Below are 21,253 nucleotides of genomic sequence, written 5' to 3' on the forward strand. Positions count from 1 at the left end.
CATTGGCACTTTGCTTCCCCACTACCCAGGCCTGGCCTTGAAACCCTGGGACCTTCTGGGGATTGGGGGGCTGCCTCTCGCTCAGGTCTCCCTGGGGAGATGCTGCAACCGCGTCCCAGCATGGCCGAGAGGCAGGGACAGGCTGAGAGGCAGGGACAAGCCCGAGACGCTGGACGTGGCCCTACTCACTGTCTCCCTGTCTGTCCGTATTTTCTGTGGTTTCAAAGTTTCTCAGGTCAAGCCTCCTGGGTTTTTTGGATTCTCCAAAAATTAACATAAGAATTACTCTTCTTTCTTTATCCAATTTTTAACAGGAAGGTGGTTTACGAGGTGAGAGTACAGTTAACAGTTCACCCTGCAGTGGCTTTCGGAGGGCTGGGGAACACAGGCAGACTCCAGAGGCCCTGATGGTGGTGGCCCAGGGGACACGGTCCAGGGCACACTCCCCGGCACAGACAGGCCAGCAGCTGCTCTCGGACCTGAACCTCCGGGAGGACCCAGAGCTGCTCATAGTAGGACAGTTCCCATCCTTTACTGGCCACCCTGCCGAGCCCCAAGCAGCAGCAGGGGAGGGGCCCACCATGGCACCCCGTCGGGAAGCCCTCTGACGTCTCTCAGGGCCTAGCGCAGTGCCCTGTGCTCTGCCACCCAGGAGGCTGTGCTGGGAGGCGGGGGTGGGGGGTGGCCACAGGGACACTGCAGCAGTGCCTTGCGCTGAGTGGCCTGGCATCGCCCTGGGCCTGGAGGCACAGCTGGAGGGGCCTGCACACCAAGGGTGTCCCACTCGTGTCCCTGAAGGCGAGGAAGCCACACATCTCACCCCAGTCTCCTCCTGACCAGCCTGCCAGTCGGGTCTGACCCCACAGCCCACTGGCCCCTCCTCCGTAGGACTGCAGGTCCGGGGACCCTGTGGCCACTGGCCCACACAGGTGGCTGCCCCCATGGTGCCAACGGCGGCAGTGGAGGGTTTGCGTCTTTTGTTTCCATTGTCTTCCCCCAACCTGCTGTGGGCTTTTCTGGCTGGGAACTAGGGCAGCGGCCCCTGGCCCTGACTCCTGGGGACGGGGGGAGGCGGCGGGGGGCAGGAAGCAGGCCGGGGCCCTTCAGACGCCCAGCAGCCCTGGAAGAGGCGCAGGGCCTGGCAGCAGCAGGAACAGCACAGGTCCCCGGGCAATGCTGCCCCCCGGTGGTGCAGCTCAGACCGTCGGGAGCAGTGGCCGCCACAGCCTCATCACCCAGCCTGCTGTGCTCCGGGAGTACCGCAGGCGGATTATGGACTCAGCCTTCATGCCCCCTTCCCCTCCCCAAATCACTCCCCCACAGAACTGTAACAACGGGGGTCACATGAAACAGGCTGACCTAAGCTCCTACATACTGCAGCTTCTGGAGGAAAGGGCGGGCTCGGCAGGGGCTCTGGACGCACCTGCTCTCCCGCCCACAGCGCGAGGCACGGGCCCTGGTCCAGCTGGCAGGTGGATGCCAGTGCTTTTCGTCAACTGTGGGCTCTAGTTTCCTGGGGTCACTCTGCCAAGCAGCATGTGCACCCCTGAGTCCCACCCCTGGTTTCGTGGGACACAAAGCGTGTGGAGGACACAGCAGGTCCCACTTGGGGGCATCTGGGGGCCAGGGGCTGCCAGCTGAGAGCACCCTGGGACATGGGTGTGGCCAGCCCCTCTGCACATATGAGGACACTGACACACTATCGGCGAGGACTCCCCAAAATCCACACAAATGGCTCCCCTGGAGAGGTCATGACCCTCGTGAAGGTCACTCCCAGGGCAGAGCACGAGCTGGGTCACTCGTGGAAATGCTGTTCCCCCAACAAAAGGACGAAGGACCTGAAATGTCCCTCAGCAGAGCCCTCCCGTCCCCACGGGCTGAGTGTGGGACCCTCCATGGCTGACAGCAAGCCTGGCCATCGCCACCCCCGGCAGCAGGCAAAGGGAGGGCCAGCCAGAGCCTTGGCACTCCACGGAGAGGGGTGGGGGTAGGTGGGGGGCGCTGTGCACGTAAAAGGAATCTAGCCCGACCAGACCAGAGCACCGCTGTCCCCACACGACCGCTGCCTCATGGGAGCCTGGATCTGAGCAGACTCTCCACATCCTGGGGGAGCTTTGGGGTGCTGAAGAGAACATTCGGGAAAAGCAACAGGGCTGACTTCCCCCGTGGGATTTCAGCTCCTGCCCTGGTGGCAGAGGCCCGAGGACAGCTGGCCGTGCATCCTGGGTGCCGATGAGGAACTGGAAATGGTCTCCCCAGGGAAAGGACCAGGAAGGAAAGTAGCCAGCCGTGGGGTTCAGCGAGCGCACGCTGAAGAGAGGGGGGTGGCAGAGGGGGCCAGGGTGCAGGGGGACCGGGTGCAGGATCGGGGGTACAGGGGACAGAGGGGGGTCAGGGTGCAGGGGGACAGGGGTGTAGGACTGGGGTGCAGGGAGACAGAGGGGTGCAAGGCCAGGGGTACAGGACAGAGGCGGGCAGGGGTGTAGGACTGGGGACAGAGGACAGAGGGGGCAGGAGGACAGAGGGGGCAGGGGGTCTGGGGTGCAGGGGTGCAGAGAAACACTGTAGGACAGAGGCAGCCCTTCCTACAAGGAGCAAGCACTGGGCCTCTGAGGAAAACAGCCCGGTCTCTTCCAGAAGGCGGCCTGGTACCACAGGCGCTGCCCCCAGGCTGTCCCACACTGAACCCAGGCAGGCCCGGGGGCCCTCCTGCACCTGGCCCCACTCACCTCGCATTTGCCCCGCAGGCCGGTCTCCTGCAGCCGGGACCAGATGCTCTGGATCCTGCCGGCATGCTCCGGGTGGCTGTTGGTGTTCCCGCACGTGCACTGGTGCTTCAGCATGAGTGTGTCGTACACCAGGCCTGGGCAGGGCAGAGGCGGCAACTGTCAGGGTGGCAGGGGGCACCAGCCCAGAGAGCCCCCCTGCCTAGGAGTGTAGGAGTGGACGGACGCTAACATACGTCCCGTCCTGCAGGGACGATTAGCTAGAGAAATCGAAGGTCATCAGGACCCCTCAGCTGGAGTTCAACGAAATGAAAGCAGAGGCAAGCCGCAAGGGCAAACTCGGCTCTCGCTTCTGCTCCCAGGGTGGCCCAGCGGTCAAGCCAACACCACCCGGGATGGGGCAGCAGGCAAGACACAGACATGAAAAGCTCCGCCAGCCCCGCCCCCAGCACTCAGCTCCCTCGGGCTGTAAGCTGTGTGGCATGAACGCTGCAGCGGGTTGTGCTGACTTCAAGAAACGAGACATTTTGGTCCAAAATTCCGAGTCAGTGTGCCAGGGACCGACCTCTACGTTAAGGAGTCTGACAGACGGAAACCGGACAGACCAGACACCGCGCTCCCCACCTGACTTTGTGTGGTGAAGCCTGAGGGGCCCGGCACAGAGCCGGCCCTCAGGGAGCCGTGGCGACAAAGGTCACCCACAGGGAGGGGGCCCAGCCGGCCACAGAACCAGCCTGGGCTCTGCGAAGGACAGGGTGACACGCCCAGACCAATCAAAGTGCCCAGCGTCACAGTCAGGACGCCGTCATGGCAGATGTATTCTGCACACCTGGGGACGAGGCTAGAGAAAGGGGGGAAGGGGTGGCTCCCGGGTGACACTGCAAGGAGGGGTGTTCCACTGTTCCTGCCACAGCACTGCCTATGGTCACTTCACACACCTGGTCTCCCAGGGACCCGACAACAGCTAGGCTGGGCTGGGGGAGTGGACGCCCTGAGCTAAGACCTGCTCATCCAGGCAGAGAAAGCTGGGGAGCTCTGTGCAAAGGCCAAGGTTACAGTCAGTCCGTCAGCTACTGCTTCCATGTGTGACTGCAGAGTGGATGTGGCACCACAGCACGGGGCACAGCTTCAGGTGAACCTGCTTCCCCAGGGCCCAGCGGGACACCTGGCCTCCGGCCGCAGGCCCCGCACCCCCCACTCCATCTCTTGTGAGTCAGGATAACAGGCGTCAGTCCCCTTGGGCTGGAGGAATGCTGGGTGTACCAGCAAAGCTGAGCAGTGGTGGTGGTGCCACTTGTGGTCAAAAGCAGGTTAGGGGTGGCTTACAGGCCCCAAACACAGAAAGTCACAACCAGTGTGCGAAGGTGTGGGCAACATAGGTATAGGCAAGGGGGTGCATTCAGTCTGTACTGGTGACACGTGCACATGTGTGTGTACACACGTGTACTCGTATGGGATGCAGGTGTGCTCAAACAATCCCGATGTCACCAGTACAACAGACACGGCAGCCCGCTCACAGCAGCCCTGTGACAAGTTTGCTGAGACCCGAAATGCCGGGCGGTCCCACCCTCCCCACCCTCCCCACCCGCCTTACCTGTGGTGAACCTCGGTTTGCTGGGTGGCTCCTGCACAGACATGGGGAAGGTGGCCGAGGCGGGGGAGGACTGTGCCCGGGACAGAGGTCGGTGGCCGCCAAAGGACACTGGGATGCCAGCGGCCTCCATGGAGGCCTGGTAGTTCCTCAGCTGGTGGATCCGCTGCTGTTCCAGGAGAAGCGCTTGCTGGGGGGTTGGGGGGTAGAAAGAGACACATATGTGTTCCGTGGCTTCATGGGGACCACCCCTCCTGAGGGGCCATGGCGCCCCTTTCTCGTACATCACTCACCCCGTCACCCCCTGTTTACCCACACACAGCATGGGGGCAGAGCACACCTAGGCCACCGGCTGGGGACGGCCACCAGATGCCGAGGAGCCCCTGCCTGCAGGCAGACCTCCCGGCAAGGCTGCTGTTCCCTGGCTGGCACCAAGAGAACCCGATCTGCACACCAGAAACCTGGGTGGAAAAGCCCACCACAGAATGGAGATGCTCTTATTTCATTGGCCGCTGCTCCCCTCTTCTGGTCCCTCACTGTCACACGTCCTGAGGACGAGGAGGACTGCTGAAGCATTCAGATTCTGGACACCCAGGGCCCATGCCACCAGGGTGTCAGGGGGCCAGGAGGGCACGGACATGCCTCTGAGGAGGTGGGCCCCCAGACGGACAATCCCCAGGACCCCACCTGAGCGACCTTTCAGCAAAAACAACCAGAGTAAAACAGGGGAAATTAAACACATGCTTTCATGACAAATTGTTTCTCACAAAGCGATGTTTCTATGAGGACTTGGCGTCCGTAACAGTCCAAATAGGAGTCTAAGCCTCAAGGACCGTGGGGCTGAGAAGCAGGTCTCTGACTGGCCCCGGGCAGGGGAACCACACCACACCGTCCTGCAGTGCAGACCTGTCATCACACCTCTGCCCTCTGGACTCCACGCCCATGGAGAAATGCACAAAGGAAGGCTCTGGAAGCAGATGTGGAAGAGGGTGGGAGACAGGGTTTTGGACCCAGGACCATGGGAGTGCTGGTCTGTGGACTGTGGGCCACTCGGCCAGGGTCCTGGGGCCCCGGAGGAGGTTTACCCCATGGGACCGGCAGGACAGGCCAAGGTGCGTGTCCCGTGGGGGGTGGAGTGGAGCCAGAGGGGGCGAGGTGCCCGTGCATCACCCGCCCTGCCCCAGGGCTGTTCCTCCAGGGCTCCCCAGAGATGAGATGTGAAGGAAGGAATGGCTGGGTGTCCTGCTTTACAGGCGCATGAGTGCCAAGAAAGTGGAGGCCCTCTGCCCTGTGAACCCCACTTCCAGGCGTGCCTTAGATTTTATGCACAAATCTTATCATTCGGAAGGTCTGCAATCCTGGCCCCTGGCTGAGAGGTGGGGCCCATCTCTGTGCTACAACCAGAGGGGAAGGGGGACCAGAGGCAGGAAGGAGCAGAGAAGTAGAAACCAAGGCCTGGGCTGGAGGACCCGGGCGACAGGACCATCAGGAGCCGCACCTGGGGGGCCGGCCTCCCCTCCTTCGCTGCCTCCACCTCCCCCTGCCTCCCCACCCCGGTTTCTGGGCAAGGGGCTCAAACCCAGCTCCACAGCCACCTAAGACCACCAGCACCTCTCCCCAAATACTGGACACCCTGTCTTACGTCTACATCTGCAGATTGCCCTACGTCCCAGTGAGGGCCCGATGAGGAGTCCCGCTCAGTATTCTCCCAAGAATACAGAAAACATGTGTTTCTAATTGTCTCAGGCTCGGCATACAAGGCTGTTCTTTCTAAAGGAACGCTGATCACTTTATCTCCTCTAAGACAGTTACCCTAAAAATTTATATACGTGCTTTCCAATCTCGTATCTGCGTACCAATAACACACGGAATTTCAGTTACAGTAAAAGATTTGCTTCTTTCATTAACTGTCCAGGTCTTGCCACTGATGTGGACATAGAGCCCGGTCAGACCGTCGGCCAGGACGGCCAGCCAGGCCCCCCCACCCCCAGCCGCCGGAGCTGCACACCTTCCTCTCTGTTTTCCTAAGTGTGGCAGTGGGGTTAGTATCTGGGGTGCTACTAGTGGCTGAGAAATCAGAGCCAGGTCCCTCTGAGTGAGAAACAGGCAAAGCACCAAACACATCTGCTGCCTGCAGCTTCACCCTGCAGTGAGGAAGCCCAGGGGGTGACGGAGGGTGTGGCTTGATGCCACCCCAGAGGCCTCGAGAGAATCTAGGAGCTAATCGTGTGTGTCACAGACGGAGCCTTTCCAGGTGCTGCTGGGGGACACGGGGAAGCAGCAGTGGGCCACACACCTGGGCTGCTGGAGCTGAGGGGCGCATGGCTGGGCAGCCAGTAGGAAGTCTAGCAAGGGAGCGACGAGCCAGGGGCCCCCACCCCAGACACAGCTCCACTGCTTGGGTGCCCTGGCCTCTCACGTCCTGTTTACCAGGAGCAAGAACCTCCACGGCGACAGCTGGGCTTCTCACATGGGGTTTCTGACTCACTGGCCGGCTATTCTAGTGTTTTGCTGACCCGCGTTTTATTTTTCATTGTAACTTAATAAATCATTCATCAGTCTCTTGTGGGTTTGATTATTGTGTGTCAGTGCCCAGGAATCTTACTGGCTCTGGGTACCTGGGTCGCACCACTTTTCTGGATCTGCAAGGCTGACTGCTGCTGCCTCCTTGCCCCCCAAAGGTCCTGCCTACCTTTTTAACCAACTAAGAAATCAATCTCCTTTCCCTGACCTTCAGTGACTATGCTGAATCCTACGAACACTTCGATTTATGCAAATCCACAATCTACAAACCTGAAAGGAAACGGTCCCTAGGGAGTCTGGGGCTGGTGCCCGGCTGGAAAGCAGGTGCAGAAATGCCCACAGTAAACAAATGGCCAGTATGTCTAGGTATTGCTAAGGTAAAGCAGACGTGTTTTACCTCCCATACCACCCAGGGCAAGATGGGTGAGGCGCTGGGCAGGCCGGGTGGGCGGAAGAAGCCCTTGCGTTTCTGCTGCCCACCAGCCAGCCAGAGGGCACTGCCCTGAGGGCACGTGGGCCACGGCCCGAGGGCCCATCCACGCCCCCACTCTGCGTCACCTGTCTGAAGAGCAGCTCCTGCTCGGTGGGCTGGCGCTGGCCAGGCTCCGCCTCCCGCAGTGGCTCCACCTCCTCGCTGTCACTCTCCGGGGGCTCTTGCTTCACCTGCACGCCTGGCGCATGAGCCTCCTTCTGCGCCGACAGCCGATCCAGGAAGGGCTCTTCCAGGAGCGCCTGGTGCTCGCGGAGCTCCTCCTCTGTCTCCTCGGGGTGGCTCTCGGGCTGCCGAGCGGGCTCGCCTGGCTTGGGGATCATCTGCAAAGGGGAGGAGGGCATCTGGTGTGACCCCGGGGGGCGACTGATGGTGCGTCGGAAACTGCGCATGTCAGAGACAAAGGTGTGGCGTCATCCGAGCCGAGGCCCGTGGCACCGGCGCATTTGTGCCTCCGCCGCCGCGGGCGCTGTCCGCGGTGCTGAGACGTAAGGCCGAGGCCAGCGCAGGGTCTGCTGCAGGCAGGAAAGGGACAGATCCGCATTGGGTACATTTATTAGCACGCTGTGTGCTGGGCCAGATAACAACGATGAAAAACCACAAGGGCCAACGCATGCCTGCACCCGGGCGCGGAGGGCAGAGGCCGACGCCACCTGCTCTGCGGTGACAGCCGCTGCTGAGAGTACACCCGTCCCTCCCACAGCCTCAGCCGCTCACTCGTCTGTTCTGGGAAATTCCTTGCCCACGTTCCTCCTAGTGCAACTAGGGGTCCCAACCTGAAAGGGGACCGTGCTGCTCCTCCTTTTAGCTTCTTCACCAGCTGACCGTAACCCAGACACCCCCTCCTCCCTTCTCCCAGGCCTGAGATGCCTGAGCTTTCAGCATTCAAACACAGGGACAGGGGCTCAGACAACAGGGCAAAGGGCACGGGGGCAGGGGCTTAGAAGGCTAATGCCATGAACTCTTCCCTCCAGACTCCAGGCGTGAGGCTGTGTTTTCTCACGGGGGGGGGGAGGCACACCCTGCCTGTGCCATGGAAACATCCCAAAGGGTCAGACGGAAAATGGGAGGGGCTGGGGAGTACTGCAGAGAAGTGACACTTTGGGGGCTCAGCCAGGCCGAGGCAGAAGGCCAGAGAGGGGGACGGCCAGGCAGTGAGGGGCGGGCTGGGCAGCAGTGTGTGCTCCTGGTGGACGTGGAGCGTGCGCAGACGCCCCGGGACCCCTGGCTGGGTGCGGAGGACAGCTGCTGTCAGGGGGAGGTGGCTGCTCGGGCTGGAAGGGCACCTGGTGGACCAGTGAAGGTAAGTCATTTGAGAAGGGGATCAAGTGGGGGATTCAGGAGACAGGTCGGGGCTGGAGCTGGCTCTGAGGAAGTTCCCAGCAGACAGAACTCGAAGCCTCGAGCACAGAGCTCACGCAAGGCTCACGGAGCCAGCACTGAGGGGGGGAGGCAGGGAGTCAGGAGACAAAGGGAACAGGGAGAACAAGCCAGAGACCCGGGCAGCCAGTGTCACACAGGAGCGGAAGACGGGCCACGGGGCTGGCGGCCCTGGGGAGGAGGACTCGAGGGGACTGCGCCTCCAGGCGTCACTCGGCACTGGGACAGTTGTGAGGAGGCACGCAGCCTCACGCTCTGCCCGGAGACACCCTTCCAAAGGCCCTGCAGGGTGGCTGTGGGGAGGTCGGCACCAGGTGGGGGCAGATGTGGGGACGCAGGAGTGCTGCGCTTCCCAAGGGGGACCCCGCTGGGTGGTAACCCAGAGGCCCTGCTCTGAAGTGGGTACGTGTCTGCAGACAGAGCCCAGGTCCCTGCCTGGGGTGGAGGCTCGAGGAGAAGTGACTGCAGCAGAGGGCCCGGCCCGGGTCCCCGGGGGCTCCCCTGAGGAAACCGGGTGGTGACAAAACAGAACATTAGCAGAGGAGCAGAGAGAGGCCGTGTGAAAGTGTACGCAGGTGGCAGGATGCTCCTACCCTTCCAACGCTTTCTGCTAAATTTCAAAAGTACAGAAAGTTGTCAAGAATCCTCCAAGAAGCCACACGTGCCCTTCACCTAGACACGCCAGACAAAAGACAGAGAGAGAGGCAGACATCAGCCCCTCCCTCTGCTGACCTCCTTGAGGGCTAGTTGTACTTGGGGGCCCAGCCCAGCAAATGCTGGAACAGCACGCGTCTGCCATTCTCCCACACAAGCCTTGGGCACCTCCCACGTGAGAATGTCACTGATAATCTTAGTTCACTGATAAGCAACTTTGTTGTACGCATTCAAGCTTCCTCAGTGGTCTGGCAATGTCACTACGGCCACTCTTGGTCCGATTCGGGCCGGCTGAAGATCATACGCTATGTTTAGGTGACGTGTCCAAGGCTGACAGGTCTGAGGAGTCCGACCAGTTACTCTGCAAAGCGCTCCAGGACGTGGGTGAGGGATCAGCCCGTCCGGTGTCTAGGGCAGGTGTTGAGGGTGCTAGTGCGGCCGTCAGGGATGGGGGTCAGGAGAGGGTCTGTCCGTCACTTGTGCTGGTTAATCAGTGGGAAGGCCATGTGGGCGGTTCTCGGGAGAAGGAGCTGGTTGCCTGCTGCCATCAGTGCCATCTGTGGTCCGTGCTCTGCTCCCTTCCGTGACATGCTGGGACGTAGGGCTGCATGTGTAGTCTCACAGGCTTCTGGTTAGTGTCCTGTGGCGCTCGGCCACATGACGAGGCACCCCTGGCCCTCGCCGCCTGGTTGCCTGGGCGAGGAGAGAAGCATCCCCTCCTTCCTCCTGCAGCTTTCCTCTGAGGGAGCTCCCTGAGGTCCTGCCCCCATCCCTGCAGCCCTGGAAGGTGGGTGGGTGGGAGCCCTGGGCCATTGGACAGAAGGAGGGAGGAGTGAAGGTGGCGAGAGCCCAGCGCAGCTCTGCCCGGAGGAGCGTGGCAGAGCGGGAGACCCGAGCAGCCTGCTCATGGGGACACCGCCCCAGGGATCCTGGGCATTGGCCTGCAGGCCCTTCGAGAGGCGCTGGGGCCCCGGGACTTCCACAGACAGCCCGGCTCTGGCGATGATTCCTGCAGGCCTGGGCGGGACGTGCTGACGCCCTTTCCCGAGGAGCTCTGGGCAGGGCCACCGGAGCTGCTGCCAGCTCCCTGGAGCTCATTTCACATCCTGAGGAACAGAGGCTCCCAGCATGGCCTCGGGACACAGGGTGCCTGGGAGGGCTGTCACCAGGGCAGCAGCAGGTAGCCTGCGTCAGCGGCCTCCCTGTGACGCAGAGTAGGCTCTGTCACAGAACCGCCAGGGGTCTTGGCTCAGCAGTGACGCAGGTGCCTGTGCAGCCAACCTCCTGGGGCCGAGGCCACAGACAGAGGCCTCTGTCTCCTGTTGCTGAAACGCAGCTCTGCTTCCCAGCAGTCGGTTGTGGGCTGGGCCACACGGCAGAGCTGGCTCGGGAGGCGACCCGCAGGCGAAAGGCACGGTGAGAATGCTGGCAGAGAGGCAGCAGCCAACTGAGCGACAAATCAGCTCTTTGTCTCCCAGTGGCATTTGGACCCAAGGAGCCTTCTTTCATCAATTAGATGAGAACACATGCCACTGTGCATTTGGAACATACATTTTCCGAAAGCCAGACTGAGTTCAGGGCCAAAAGCAAACTGGTTAAAGCCCACTGGATGGACAAGCTCATAATGAGACCACCTAAGTAACAGTCCCGTTTTCACATCCCAGCCTGTCGGGTGCAAGGGAAGCACAGCAGCTCCAAGGAATGCAGCCGGTTCCCCAGGACCCGAGCTAAGTGTGGACTTCAGCAAAGCCTCCTGCAGCTGTCCATGCCCTCTGACATTCTCCTTCAGGGAGAAAAGCATGTCTGCCTCCGCACACGACACCCATTCCGCACAGGGCACCCACTCCACACAGATCAGACCCGAGGCCAGGCCCAGGCGCGCCCTTTGGAGCTGAAAGCCCGTCTGCCCCCAGGGACATGCATTCTCCAGAAAGTTCCCTTCCCAGCAGCATGTGAGGCACCAGGCCCTTGCCATGAGGTAACACAGCTAGAGAGCGGCACGGGCCAAGGCGGTGCCAGAACCAGCTCCTCAGCCAAGGCGGGCGGTCGTCCAGGCTGTGGGCCTCGGGGAAACTACGGTGGCCACGCCAGGCTGCTGGGACCGTGACAGCTGCAAAGGGCTGGTGACATAGGTACAGTAACTGCGCAGGAAGGCAGACGGTACACAGGGCACGGGGCCAAGTGCCCCCAGGGAGCGAGCTGCTAGGGGCAGCCCCTCTGAGACCAAGGGCACAGATTCAGGCACCAGATAGCATTAGACATGATCGGCGGCCCCCTGATCACCCCAGGAGAACAGTGTAGAAACATCTCAATCACCTGTCGCTCCTCCCATGAATCAGTCACACAACAGAATTCTGGGAGGTTACCCAGTTTCTAGATCATTCTGTTCCAGAATGCGCCATAAGTGAACAGTGTTTCCCGCCGTGCCACTCACACAGTGACACAGTAACACTGAGGAGCCCGAGCTGGCATTAGAAGAATTGTGAAGTGCTGTCACAACAGGAGGCGCAGACCTGGCAGGAGGCGTGTCGCCCAGTCAGCGAGTACCTTCCTGGGCACACGGGGCTGTGCTGGCCGGCCGCCCACCTGACTGCACTGCGCTGTCCGCTGGGAAGCCTGCGGGGCCCGGGGGGAGACGGGAGCCTGTTTCCTAGTGCCTGCTGGGCATAGGGGCATCTGTCTGAGCAGCTGGCCAGCCACTCAAGAGTAGTGTGCCGAAGCTCGTCCCACGGCTGTCACGGGAACACACGGGGGCAAATTGGAGCCACATGGCCGCCATCTCTGAGGGAAGGTGCCCCAGGGCCCCGGATGTCCATGAAGGCAATGCTGAGACCCCACGGGGGCCGAGCTGGGCTCAGTGGAGCAGACGGTCATTTCAACGAGGGACACTGACAAAACCAGCACCTGACATCGGCTGGCATCGTGCCAGGCACTTGGGTCCACCAGGGAAGAGCACAGACCCCGCCCTCGTGAGCTGCCATTCCAGCAGGGGAAGCAGATACGAACACAGGACGTGAGCAGTGGGCGTGGTCTCTGCCAGACGGGAGGGAGGGCGAGGTAAGAGGGTGGGGCTGGGCAGCAGTCGTGACTCGGGGCTGGGGGCCCATCGGGAGGCGACACTCGGCCAGAACTTGAAGGAGCCGAGCCCAGGCAGTATGAGGCTGGGAGGACGCTCCTTTGAAGACTGGTCTCCTTCCCCAATACGCAGACGGGCCCCGAGGGCTGGAGACAGGACAGCAGGCAGCAGCGAGGGCTGGCGGGGCACGGGTCAGGACTGGCCGCACCAGCACCTCCACCCCTGCAGGGGCAGCTGCCTTCCTCACACGCCATCTTCCCACTTGTGTGGTCTCTAGACACACGCTCCTTCCAGGTCTCATCCTCAAGCCTCCTCCCCTCCCTCCCATTCCTCAGGAAAGCAGCCAGAGGAGCCTCCTCATGTGTGACAAGAGCAGGACCCAGGACTGGGCCCACCCGGAAGAGAAAGCACCAGGCTGAGCTTTCCTGGGAAAGACACACCTCGAGAAACAAGCCTGCCGTCCCCAGATCCGCCAGTTCTCCAAGTTTCCTTCACAAAGTCACCAAGACGCCTGTCATCTTAGCCTCTTCTTTTCTAACAGCCTTACTGGGCTGTAATTCACATACCGTAAAATTCACACTGTTGTGTAATTCAGTAGTTGTCAGCATATTACCTAAGAGTTGTGCAGCCATCACCATACTCTGTTGTGGAACATTTCCACCATCTCAGAAAGAAACCTCATCCCCACGGGCCGTCACTCCCCATGCCCCTCCCCCGGCCCACAGCAACCACCCATCTGTCAGCTGTCTCTGGCTCTGCCTGTTCTGGACGCTTGATACAGACAAGTCGCACACTGGGAGCTCTTCCACGTCTGCTTCTTTCATTCAGTCATGTGTTCAAGGTCCATCCCCACGGTAGCATCAGTGCTTCGCTCCTTTTCAGGGCTGAGTAGTATTCCACCGTGTGTCCTGTTCTGTAACCATTCATCTGCTGATGGGCATTTGGGGCGTTTCCAGTGTTTGTGTACAAATCCTTGTGTGGACGTGTGTTCTCAGTTCTCTTGGGCATGTACCTAGGATGATAGCTGAGTGGTCACGTGGGAACTGTGTAACATTTTGAGAAAACGCTGGACTCTTCTCCAAAGCAGCTGCTCTCATTCTTTCATATTAAAGATGCTTAATTTCAAACATCCGCATTTGGAAGAGGTTATCTGAAACCTATTTTAAAAGCCAGTAACACTAACCTTTCCTACCACTTCCTGCTGAAAATGGCTTTGTCAGGACTCTCAAGACTCGGGACGCCGTGGGCCTCTGTGGGCTGGCCGCAGCAACAAACCCCTTTGGACCATATCATTCCAATGGGTGAGGGACTGCAAGTGCCAAGTGACTTACAAAGTGTGCTCTGAGGCTCCATGCCGCTGTCAAGTTGGGGACTTTGTGATGTTCAAGAAAAAACTGCTGACCTACCGGAGTTCACCCCACAGTGACAGAAGTGATTCACAGGTACAGCCAGTTCCAAGCCAACAGCAGCCTGCTGACCTGGGGGGTGGGGGATGGACACGCAGGGACTGACCCGTCCATCCACGCCTGGGGAAACCGGAGCCCACCGCTTGTCCCAGTCCCCCAGCGTCTCCAGAGCAGAATGAGCACGTGAGACCCGATGTTCTGCGTGCGGTGCGGAAGCCTCAACTCCCACTTGTCCCCCCCCCCCCGTCCCCCCCACCCCCCCCGCCGCAAGTATACAGACACCCTGTCTTTCCTTGTGTAGAAACTCGAGCCAGGCCTCGGCGCGCAGAAACCTGAATCCCCACTTGTTCCCTGCGCCCCCCCGTCCCCCAGGGGCAGCCGACGCACGGGACACTCTGGCTGTCCGTCTGTCTGCGAAGCCCCGCCCACTTGCCCCACCCACCCACCTCAGCCCGCCCTCCGCGTGCAGAAGCCCAGCCCCCCTCGCCAGGCACCGCGTCCCGCAGGGCAGCTGGCACACACCCACCTTGCCCATGTGTAGCTGCTGCTGCTGGAACTGCTGCTTGTGCTTCTCCAGGAACTGCTGGTGCTGCTGCTGGACCACCAGCTGCTGCAGGGCCTGCGCGCTCTGGGGCAGCGGCGCGGACTGCGTTCGCCCCAGCGGGCGGTGCTGCCGCAGCTTGTGCACCGACGGCGACAGCCGGTCTGCGCCCACCAGGGGCTGTGCGTGCAGGGGCAGAGCCCCGAGGCCTGGAAAGACACCAGTCTGAGGGTAATACGAGGACACAGGGCAGGGGAAGAGGGAGAAGGTAGGTAGGGAGCGCGCTGCTGAGTGACGGGCGCAGACACCAAGCGCTGCAGCCACTGCCCAGGCGCCTCCTCCCTGAAGCCCGCGGGGCATGACTCCAGCAGCACCAAGTGCCAGGAGCCCGGGCTTCTGCAACAGGGGCTGTCATTTGGAGGCTACTGCTCATGACACCCAGGTCTGTGCCATAAACAGGCAGCTCGCCCTGCCCGAGAGTGTCCCCAGCACAATCACCCCTCAGAGGGGCTCAGGCCCTAGAAAGGTTTTGATCTGAAACCACTGCGGGTGGCAAGAGTGGCACAGGCCATGCTCAGAAAGACTGCGATGGCTCTGGTGGCCTCGAGCGTGTCCGAGAAGACCAGAACGTCTCCCAGAAGAGGTCCTCAGTCTACTTTCCTAACTGTCACGGAAACTACTAACAGAAACTGAGGGGACAAAACTGTCCTGAGGGATGCAAACAGTTTAAGGGTCTCTGAAAGCCTTGGTTTTATACAAAGAGGGGATGGAAACTTAAAAAGTCCTCATAGATCTTGTCAAAGTTTGTCTACAAATTTCTACAAAGGTTTCAGCAGCTCACCAGCCCGCCAGCTGCACTGGAGGGTGGCTGTCCCCACTCCCACTTGGACAAGGCTTTTAAAATCCGCATCTGTTTTAATCTGCACTGGAATCTAATCTCGGTTTAAAATGCACCCTTTCCATGTGAACCCAGGAAGTTACACACTTTTCCTTTTGTATGCTTTTCATCCATCTGGATTTTCTTTTGCAAACTGCTGGTTTAGGTAATTTACCATTTTTCCATGGTTCTATGGGCAACTGGGTGTAACAAACCCCTTTCCTTGGCAACCTGCAGTAAATAAACACTAAACAACATTGCGAGGCTGAAAATGACCCTGGGTCAAGGACGTCTGACAGGGAAAAAGGACAAGTGAACAGACTGCACAGTTCCCGGCGCCCCTGTGAATGACCAGGAGGGTAAATGACCCACCAGGTACCAAGAGCTGCCCCATCTACTTGGCCCTTCTCCGACCTATTCGCCTGCCCAGTCCCACCTCAGGTCTCAGGAGTGATGACGTCACTTCTCCGGGAAGCTGTATGTGTGTGGGGGGGTCGGGGGTGGGGGGTCCTGCCCTGGTGCCCAGCCCCTCCCACAGGCCCACCAGCACAGCTCAGTGTTTCCCGGCCATCTCATCTCTAGCACGTAGGGGACGCTGGTCTGAGAGCTCTGCACTCACCAGCTGCGGGATAACGTGGGGCCAGTGGCTGTGTGTGGAGCTGCAGAAGCGGCTCAGGGCTTGGCACAGCGGCCTTGCAGCCTGGAAACGGGGCCGACGGCCTCGCCCTGCCCTGGCTGCTGCCTCACCCACCTTGGGGCTGCACCAGCCTTCTGCTCTGCTCACCCGTCAATCACACTGTGTGCTGAGTACCTCACCTGGTCCACTAACGATTGAGAATGTCCCAGCCAGCGGCGGGTGCGTGGGTCTGTGGGGAAGGGACCCTTAAGCCTCACCCCTGACCGGGGCGGCCACTCATCCCATAGCGGCTGCTTTCGGAGCTGTCCTGGCTCAGTCCGTCTGACCACCTGTCTATCGCAGTCACTAGCAAAGAGGTAAATCTGTGGGCTGACTGCTCGTGAAAACACAACAAAAGTGGACCAGCAGTGACGCTCAGGCACAAGCCACCTCAGAAACAGTGCCTGTCACTTGGGTCAATGGCAGAAATATTTACTGTGTACAGACTATGCATCAGAGATGGGGTGCTGGGGGTGGAGGGCTGGCAGAGCTGTAGGACGCAGGGTCCAGGCTCCAGGACACTGTCAGGAGGAAGAAGCTGGGGCAGCAGGTGTGGGCTGCGCATGGGAGCACAAGACAGGGACAAGGGGCATATGAGCTGGCCTGAGGAAGAAAGAGGGCCTGGCCGGCCCGGTGGCTCAGGCGGTTAGAGCTCCCTGCTCCTAACTCCGAAGGCTGCCGGTTCAATTCCCACATGGGCCAGTGGGCTCTCAACCACAAGGTTGCCAATTCAATTCCTCAAGTCCTGCAAGGGATGGTGGGCAGCGCCCCTGCAACTAAGATTGAACACGGCACCTTGAGCTGAGCTGCTGCTGAGCTCCCGGATGGCTCAGTTGGTTGGAGGGCGTCCTCTCAACCACAAGGTTGCCAGTATGACTCCCGCAAGGAATGGTGGGCTGTGCCCCCTGCAACTAGAAAAATGGCAACTGGACCTGGAGCTGAGCTGCGGCCTCCACAACTGAGATTGAAAGGACAACTTGACTTGGAAAAAAAGGCCTGGAAGTACACACTGTTCCCCAATAAAAATAAATAAATTAATTAATTAAAAAAAAAGAAAGAAGAAAGAGGGCCTGATAAAGAAGCCACCCTCAGCGGCCTAGTCGGTGAGCAGTGAACAGGCACACCTGGCCAGCTGTGTGGAGCGAGAGGGCTCCTTGCAGGCCAGCGCCCGCCGTGGGCAGAGCTGTCTGTGCTGATGGCACGGCCCCACAGGCCCCCAGTCGGGGCAGCCACACGCACGCTCGCACCACATCCGGTGTGACTAGAAAGCAGTTTCCACTTTCAGTTTCAGTGCTAATGGCCACCTGCAGCTGATGCGCCCACCCTGGGTGACAGTGAACTGGGTGAATGGAGGCGACTCTGGTGGCAGCTGGAGGACAGGACCCGTCAGGAGGACCCGGGGGAGAGCTCCTAAGGCCCTGGAAGAACAGATGGCCACCTGGGGAGTGACGGAGAGTGGGGCGGGGGGGGGGGGGGTTGAAGGATAAAACTGACAAACCCAAAAGGAACTGCCACGGCCCTAACAGCTAACACCTAAGGGCTCCCGTGTCAGGTGCCACCCTGCCTTCAAACGCAACTCAAGATTAGACAGACGCCCCTGACACCTCCACTTTATAGATGGGACACTCAGGCACAAGGGGCAGGGGACTTCCCAAGGTCACAGAGCTCAGGATGAGGCTGGGACGGGGAGCTTCTGCTCTGGGCCACTGCACCGCCTCCCACCGTGCAGGAGAGGGGCCTGTGCGCTGGGGGCAAGAGGGATGCCCAGCAGCTCAGAGGTGAGCCTGCCGGACGGACAAGGAGGGCGGGCAGGATGGGCACACACTGGGGCAGCGTGACGTCGAAGACACAGGGTCTCAACCAATGGGAGCTGCTGACAGCTGTCGTAACAGAAGGGCCACCAGACTGCACACGGAGCACAGGGAGCAGCGCTGACAACCCAGAAGCCATGCTCAGCAAACTTGGAGACGTGATAGCTATGCAAACCCGTTACTGAGCTCCTCCTATAAAACAGGCTACTTTCCATGAACCAGGGACAGGTGACGCTGAGAATGCTGTAATGGTGGACAATGACATGATTCACACAAGTGAGCAAAGAGTGACAGGCACTTCACTTCTCTGATGAAGGGACGTGAGCGGCGGCCCCAGAACCCGAGGGTCGGACACAGGTGACTGCAAATGCAGGCTGTGAGCTCCCCCTCTTGACGTCTGACCTTGAGCAGCTAAGACTCACATACAATCTCAGGTGAACCCCTCTCATCACCTGAAAGTCAGGGAGACGCACTGTGAGCGCTCCCACTCCCTGGGCACCTGCATGGTCCCTCCACTCTGTAAAGGGTGGTGACACTAACTTAAGCACATGGGCCACTGACAGACACACAGACACAGGAAGGAGCGCTCCTGGAGGGTGGGGCTCGTGTGCGCGGCTTCATTCAGACCCTGCTCCGTCACCTGGGTGTCAGCGGCGTCCTCACCATCTCTCGCCACACACAGCGGGCAGGAGACAGGGCCTCGCACTCAGACCAACCTGTGCCTCTAAACAATCAAGTACTGAAGAGAGACAAACAAGCACAAAACAAGAAAACCAAACCAAATCCACCAGACCAGCTCCGCAGGCACCCACGCTCAGGACTGTCTCCTGCCTGCACCTGCGTTTCTCACGAAGGTCCGTGTCAGAGAGGACATTTAGAGGTGCGGCTGAGGTTACCGGAGACTGATTGCAGGAAGCCGAGCGTGAAGCCTGGGCGACACAGACGGGGAGTGGCGGCCACACGGCAGGCACCTCCACCTCTCACAGCAAGGCCCCTACATCCGTCACGACCTTCCACAGGCAACGCTTTGTGCCGTGGCGGCTACGCAAACACAAATTTCCTGTGTTTTCTAAATACACGCGTCCCTTAGACGACCCACTAAAGAAAATGTGCTGCTGATGGCAACTGACTGCAGCGAGGGCCGGGCTGGGCTCCTGTCACGTCTTCAACTTGACCTCAACAGAGAGCAGGTCGGAGGAGCGTGAGGACGTGTCACTGCGCCCACCTGCGCTGTGGCGAGCCTTGGCGTGTCACGGTGCGCGTGCTGACGGAGGGGCGGTGGGTGTGTGCCACCCGGGGCCTCACCTGTGACGAGGGGCGTCTGCGCGGGCGGCTGCTCCAACAGGACCACGTGCTGCAGCAAAGGGCTGTGGGCCGTCCCGCCGTCCCGCTCCAGGGGCGCCGTGCTCAGGTAGGGGGCCAGGTGGGGGCCGGGGAACAGGGAGATGCGCTGCTGGAGGCTGGGGAGGGCGAGCCGCTCGGCGTCCTGCTGGCCGGCCGCCGCCTGGAGAGGCACAAGCGGTCAGGCCGGGGCGGGCCCGCGAGAGCCGCCCACGCCGCCCACGCCGCCCAGGCCCGAGCGCCCACTCACCGCAGGGGGGCCGCAGGCCGGGAGCCCCAGCGTGATGTTGGGCAAGGACGGCGAGCTGTAGAGGGGGGGCGGGGCCACGGCGCCGTCCCGGGCCGCCAGTCGGCGCGCCAAGCTGGCCTGCACACAGAACACACGGCTGTCGCTGCTGCTGTGGGCGGCGTGGGCGGCAGCGCCCAAGGGCACGAGAAGGCCGTGCCGGGCTCCGCGGACGGACACACGCGGCAGGCGGCGGGCGGCCCGTCTCAGAGCAGCCACAAGCACTGCACAGCGCGCACGACCCGCAAACTCGTTTCTATTCAAGCTGCTTGTCATCGTGAAACTGCACAAGAAACCTGGGATAAAATGTTTCACGACATATCCTTAGAGCTGGGTTAGTCTCTCCAAACCTGACACCAGAGGCAGACAGCAGAGAGGAAAACAGCGATGAAAAAAGCACCCTCACATAAAAGGCAAAAAACGGTGACAATATTGGCAACATACAGGACAGACAGAGGTCACAAGTCACACCATCAACAGTGGAGACCAGTGACAAAAGAAGAACCTATGAGTAAGGGAGAATAAATCATGACAGACACTCAACGTCACCAGTAATGTATTTACTGTTCCAATTTACTATTAACATAAATTTACTATTTAAATTATTCGATTGAACTAAAACATTTAAACACATATTTAAAAACCTATCAATTGGCAAAGAGTTTTAAAACATGGTAACAGCAGCCTGACCGAGAGAAACAGAAGCGCGGTGCTGGTAGGTTACAAACCGGCCCCACTTGTGCAGAACCACCTGGCAATCTGTGAGCCACGACTGACTGACCTCTGACCCTGAACCTTCCTCTGACGAAAGAATGCCAGGTGCTCGCACAGGCTTGGCCTCTGGATGTCACATAAAACAGCCGCCCATTTATACATGGGGACACCAGGAGGTCAGGAAACAGCCTTTGATCACATGGAGTTTGTTTACTACACATTAAGTCAGAAAACCACGTAACAGAACTATGTGCTTCTTAAAAAGCACTGGGACTCTTCAAGCATCAGCTGAGAGCACGGACTAGAGGACACACAGAAAAGGGTGAGGCATCAGAGCGCTAGTCTCCGGGACTAAATCTTTTTACTCCAAGAATAAACATTTTTTGCTTAAAAGGGCTGTTTTGTTCACCACCACCTCCCTCGCACAGCACACAGGTAGCGAATGTGCGCTGAGCCAATGAGCAAACACAGGTGAGCGTCTCTGACGGGACACTAGCAGGGGGTTGGCACACAGAAATCTGCATGACGGCAGTGACATGAGCGCTGCACCCCGCCGAGCTCCTCCGGTTCCTCTCACGGTGGGCTGGTATCTGAGGATGAGGACCACTTTAGGTGCCTTAAAAGTTCATCTCCAAGGAAAACACTTGGAGCTGAAAGTGATTACAAGTTCCTGTGCACAGTGGTGGCCTGTCTGCAGCCCCAAGCTCCCCGCAGGAGGACAGGGTGACCGTTCTCACATGGCCTGTGTGTAGTGGCACTCCCCCACGGGCACCCCCCCACAGGGCACCCCCCCCCACCAGGCCCTCTGAATTGGGGCAGCGTCTGCACCCAGGAGGAGCCGCCGTGTCGGGTGCGGGAAGCCCTGCGCCCTTCGTGTAAGGAGGGGTGTGCAGACCTGTGTCTCCCTCCCGCACCAGGACCCCGCGCTGCCTCTGGGAAGATGAGCAGTCGCCCTTTCTAACAAAGGACCCCTGCTGCCGGCTGGCGTGACCACGGGGTGTAGCTGAAGCACCGTACCCCACATTTCCTCAGGTCTTCGTGTCCTTATTAAGTACATTACCACGTGACTAGTAAAAATGAGCACACGGTTAAACCGGAACCTGGTGGACCCACCCAGAGAAGCCGTCCTACACTAGGAACCACCAGGTACGCACCTGCCCA

At 60.0% G+C, this 21,253-nt stretch overlaps 1 protein-coding gene across 6 annotated transcripts in view; it reads right to left on the reverse strand.

Annotated features, from left to right (window-relative positions):
• HDAC4 (histone deacetylase 4) overlaps positions 1-21,253 on the reverse strand; it is a 295,261-nt gene that overhangs the window by 43,834 nt on the left and 230,174 nt on the right. For all 6 annotated transcript variants that reach the window (XM_074316010.2, XM_074316018.2, XM_074316014.2 and 3 more), the window contains 6 exons: positions 19,343-19,459; positions 19,057-19,255; positions 14,373-14,596; positions 7,399-7,653; positions 4,321-4,507; positions 2,730-2,863 (listed from right to left, as the gene is read on the reverse strand). In XM_074316010.2, coding sequence (XP_074172111.2) covers positions 2,730-2,863; positions 4,321-4,507; positions 7,399-7,653; positions 14,373-14,596; positions 19,057-19,255; positions 19,343-19,459 — 1,116 coding nt within the window. The remainder of the gene's footprint in view (positions 1-2,729; positions 2,864-4,320; positions 4,508-7,398; positions 7,654-14,372; positions 14,597-19,056; positions 19,256-19,342; positions 19,460-21,253) is intronic.

This window comes from Rhinolophus sinicus, chromosome 17 (assembly GCF_057876585.1).
Source record: "Rhinolophus sinicus isolate RSI-liver-muscle chromosome 17, RSI-T2T, whole genome shotgun sequence".
NCBI lineage: Eukaryota > Metazoa > Chordata > Mammalia > Chiroptera > Rhinolophidae > Rhinolophus > Rhinolophus sinicus.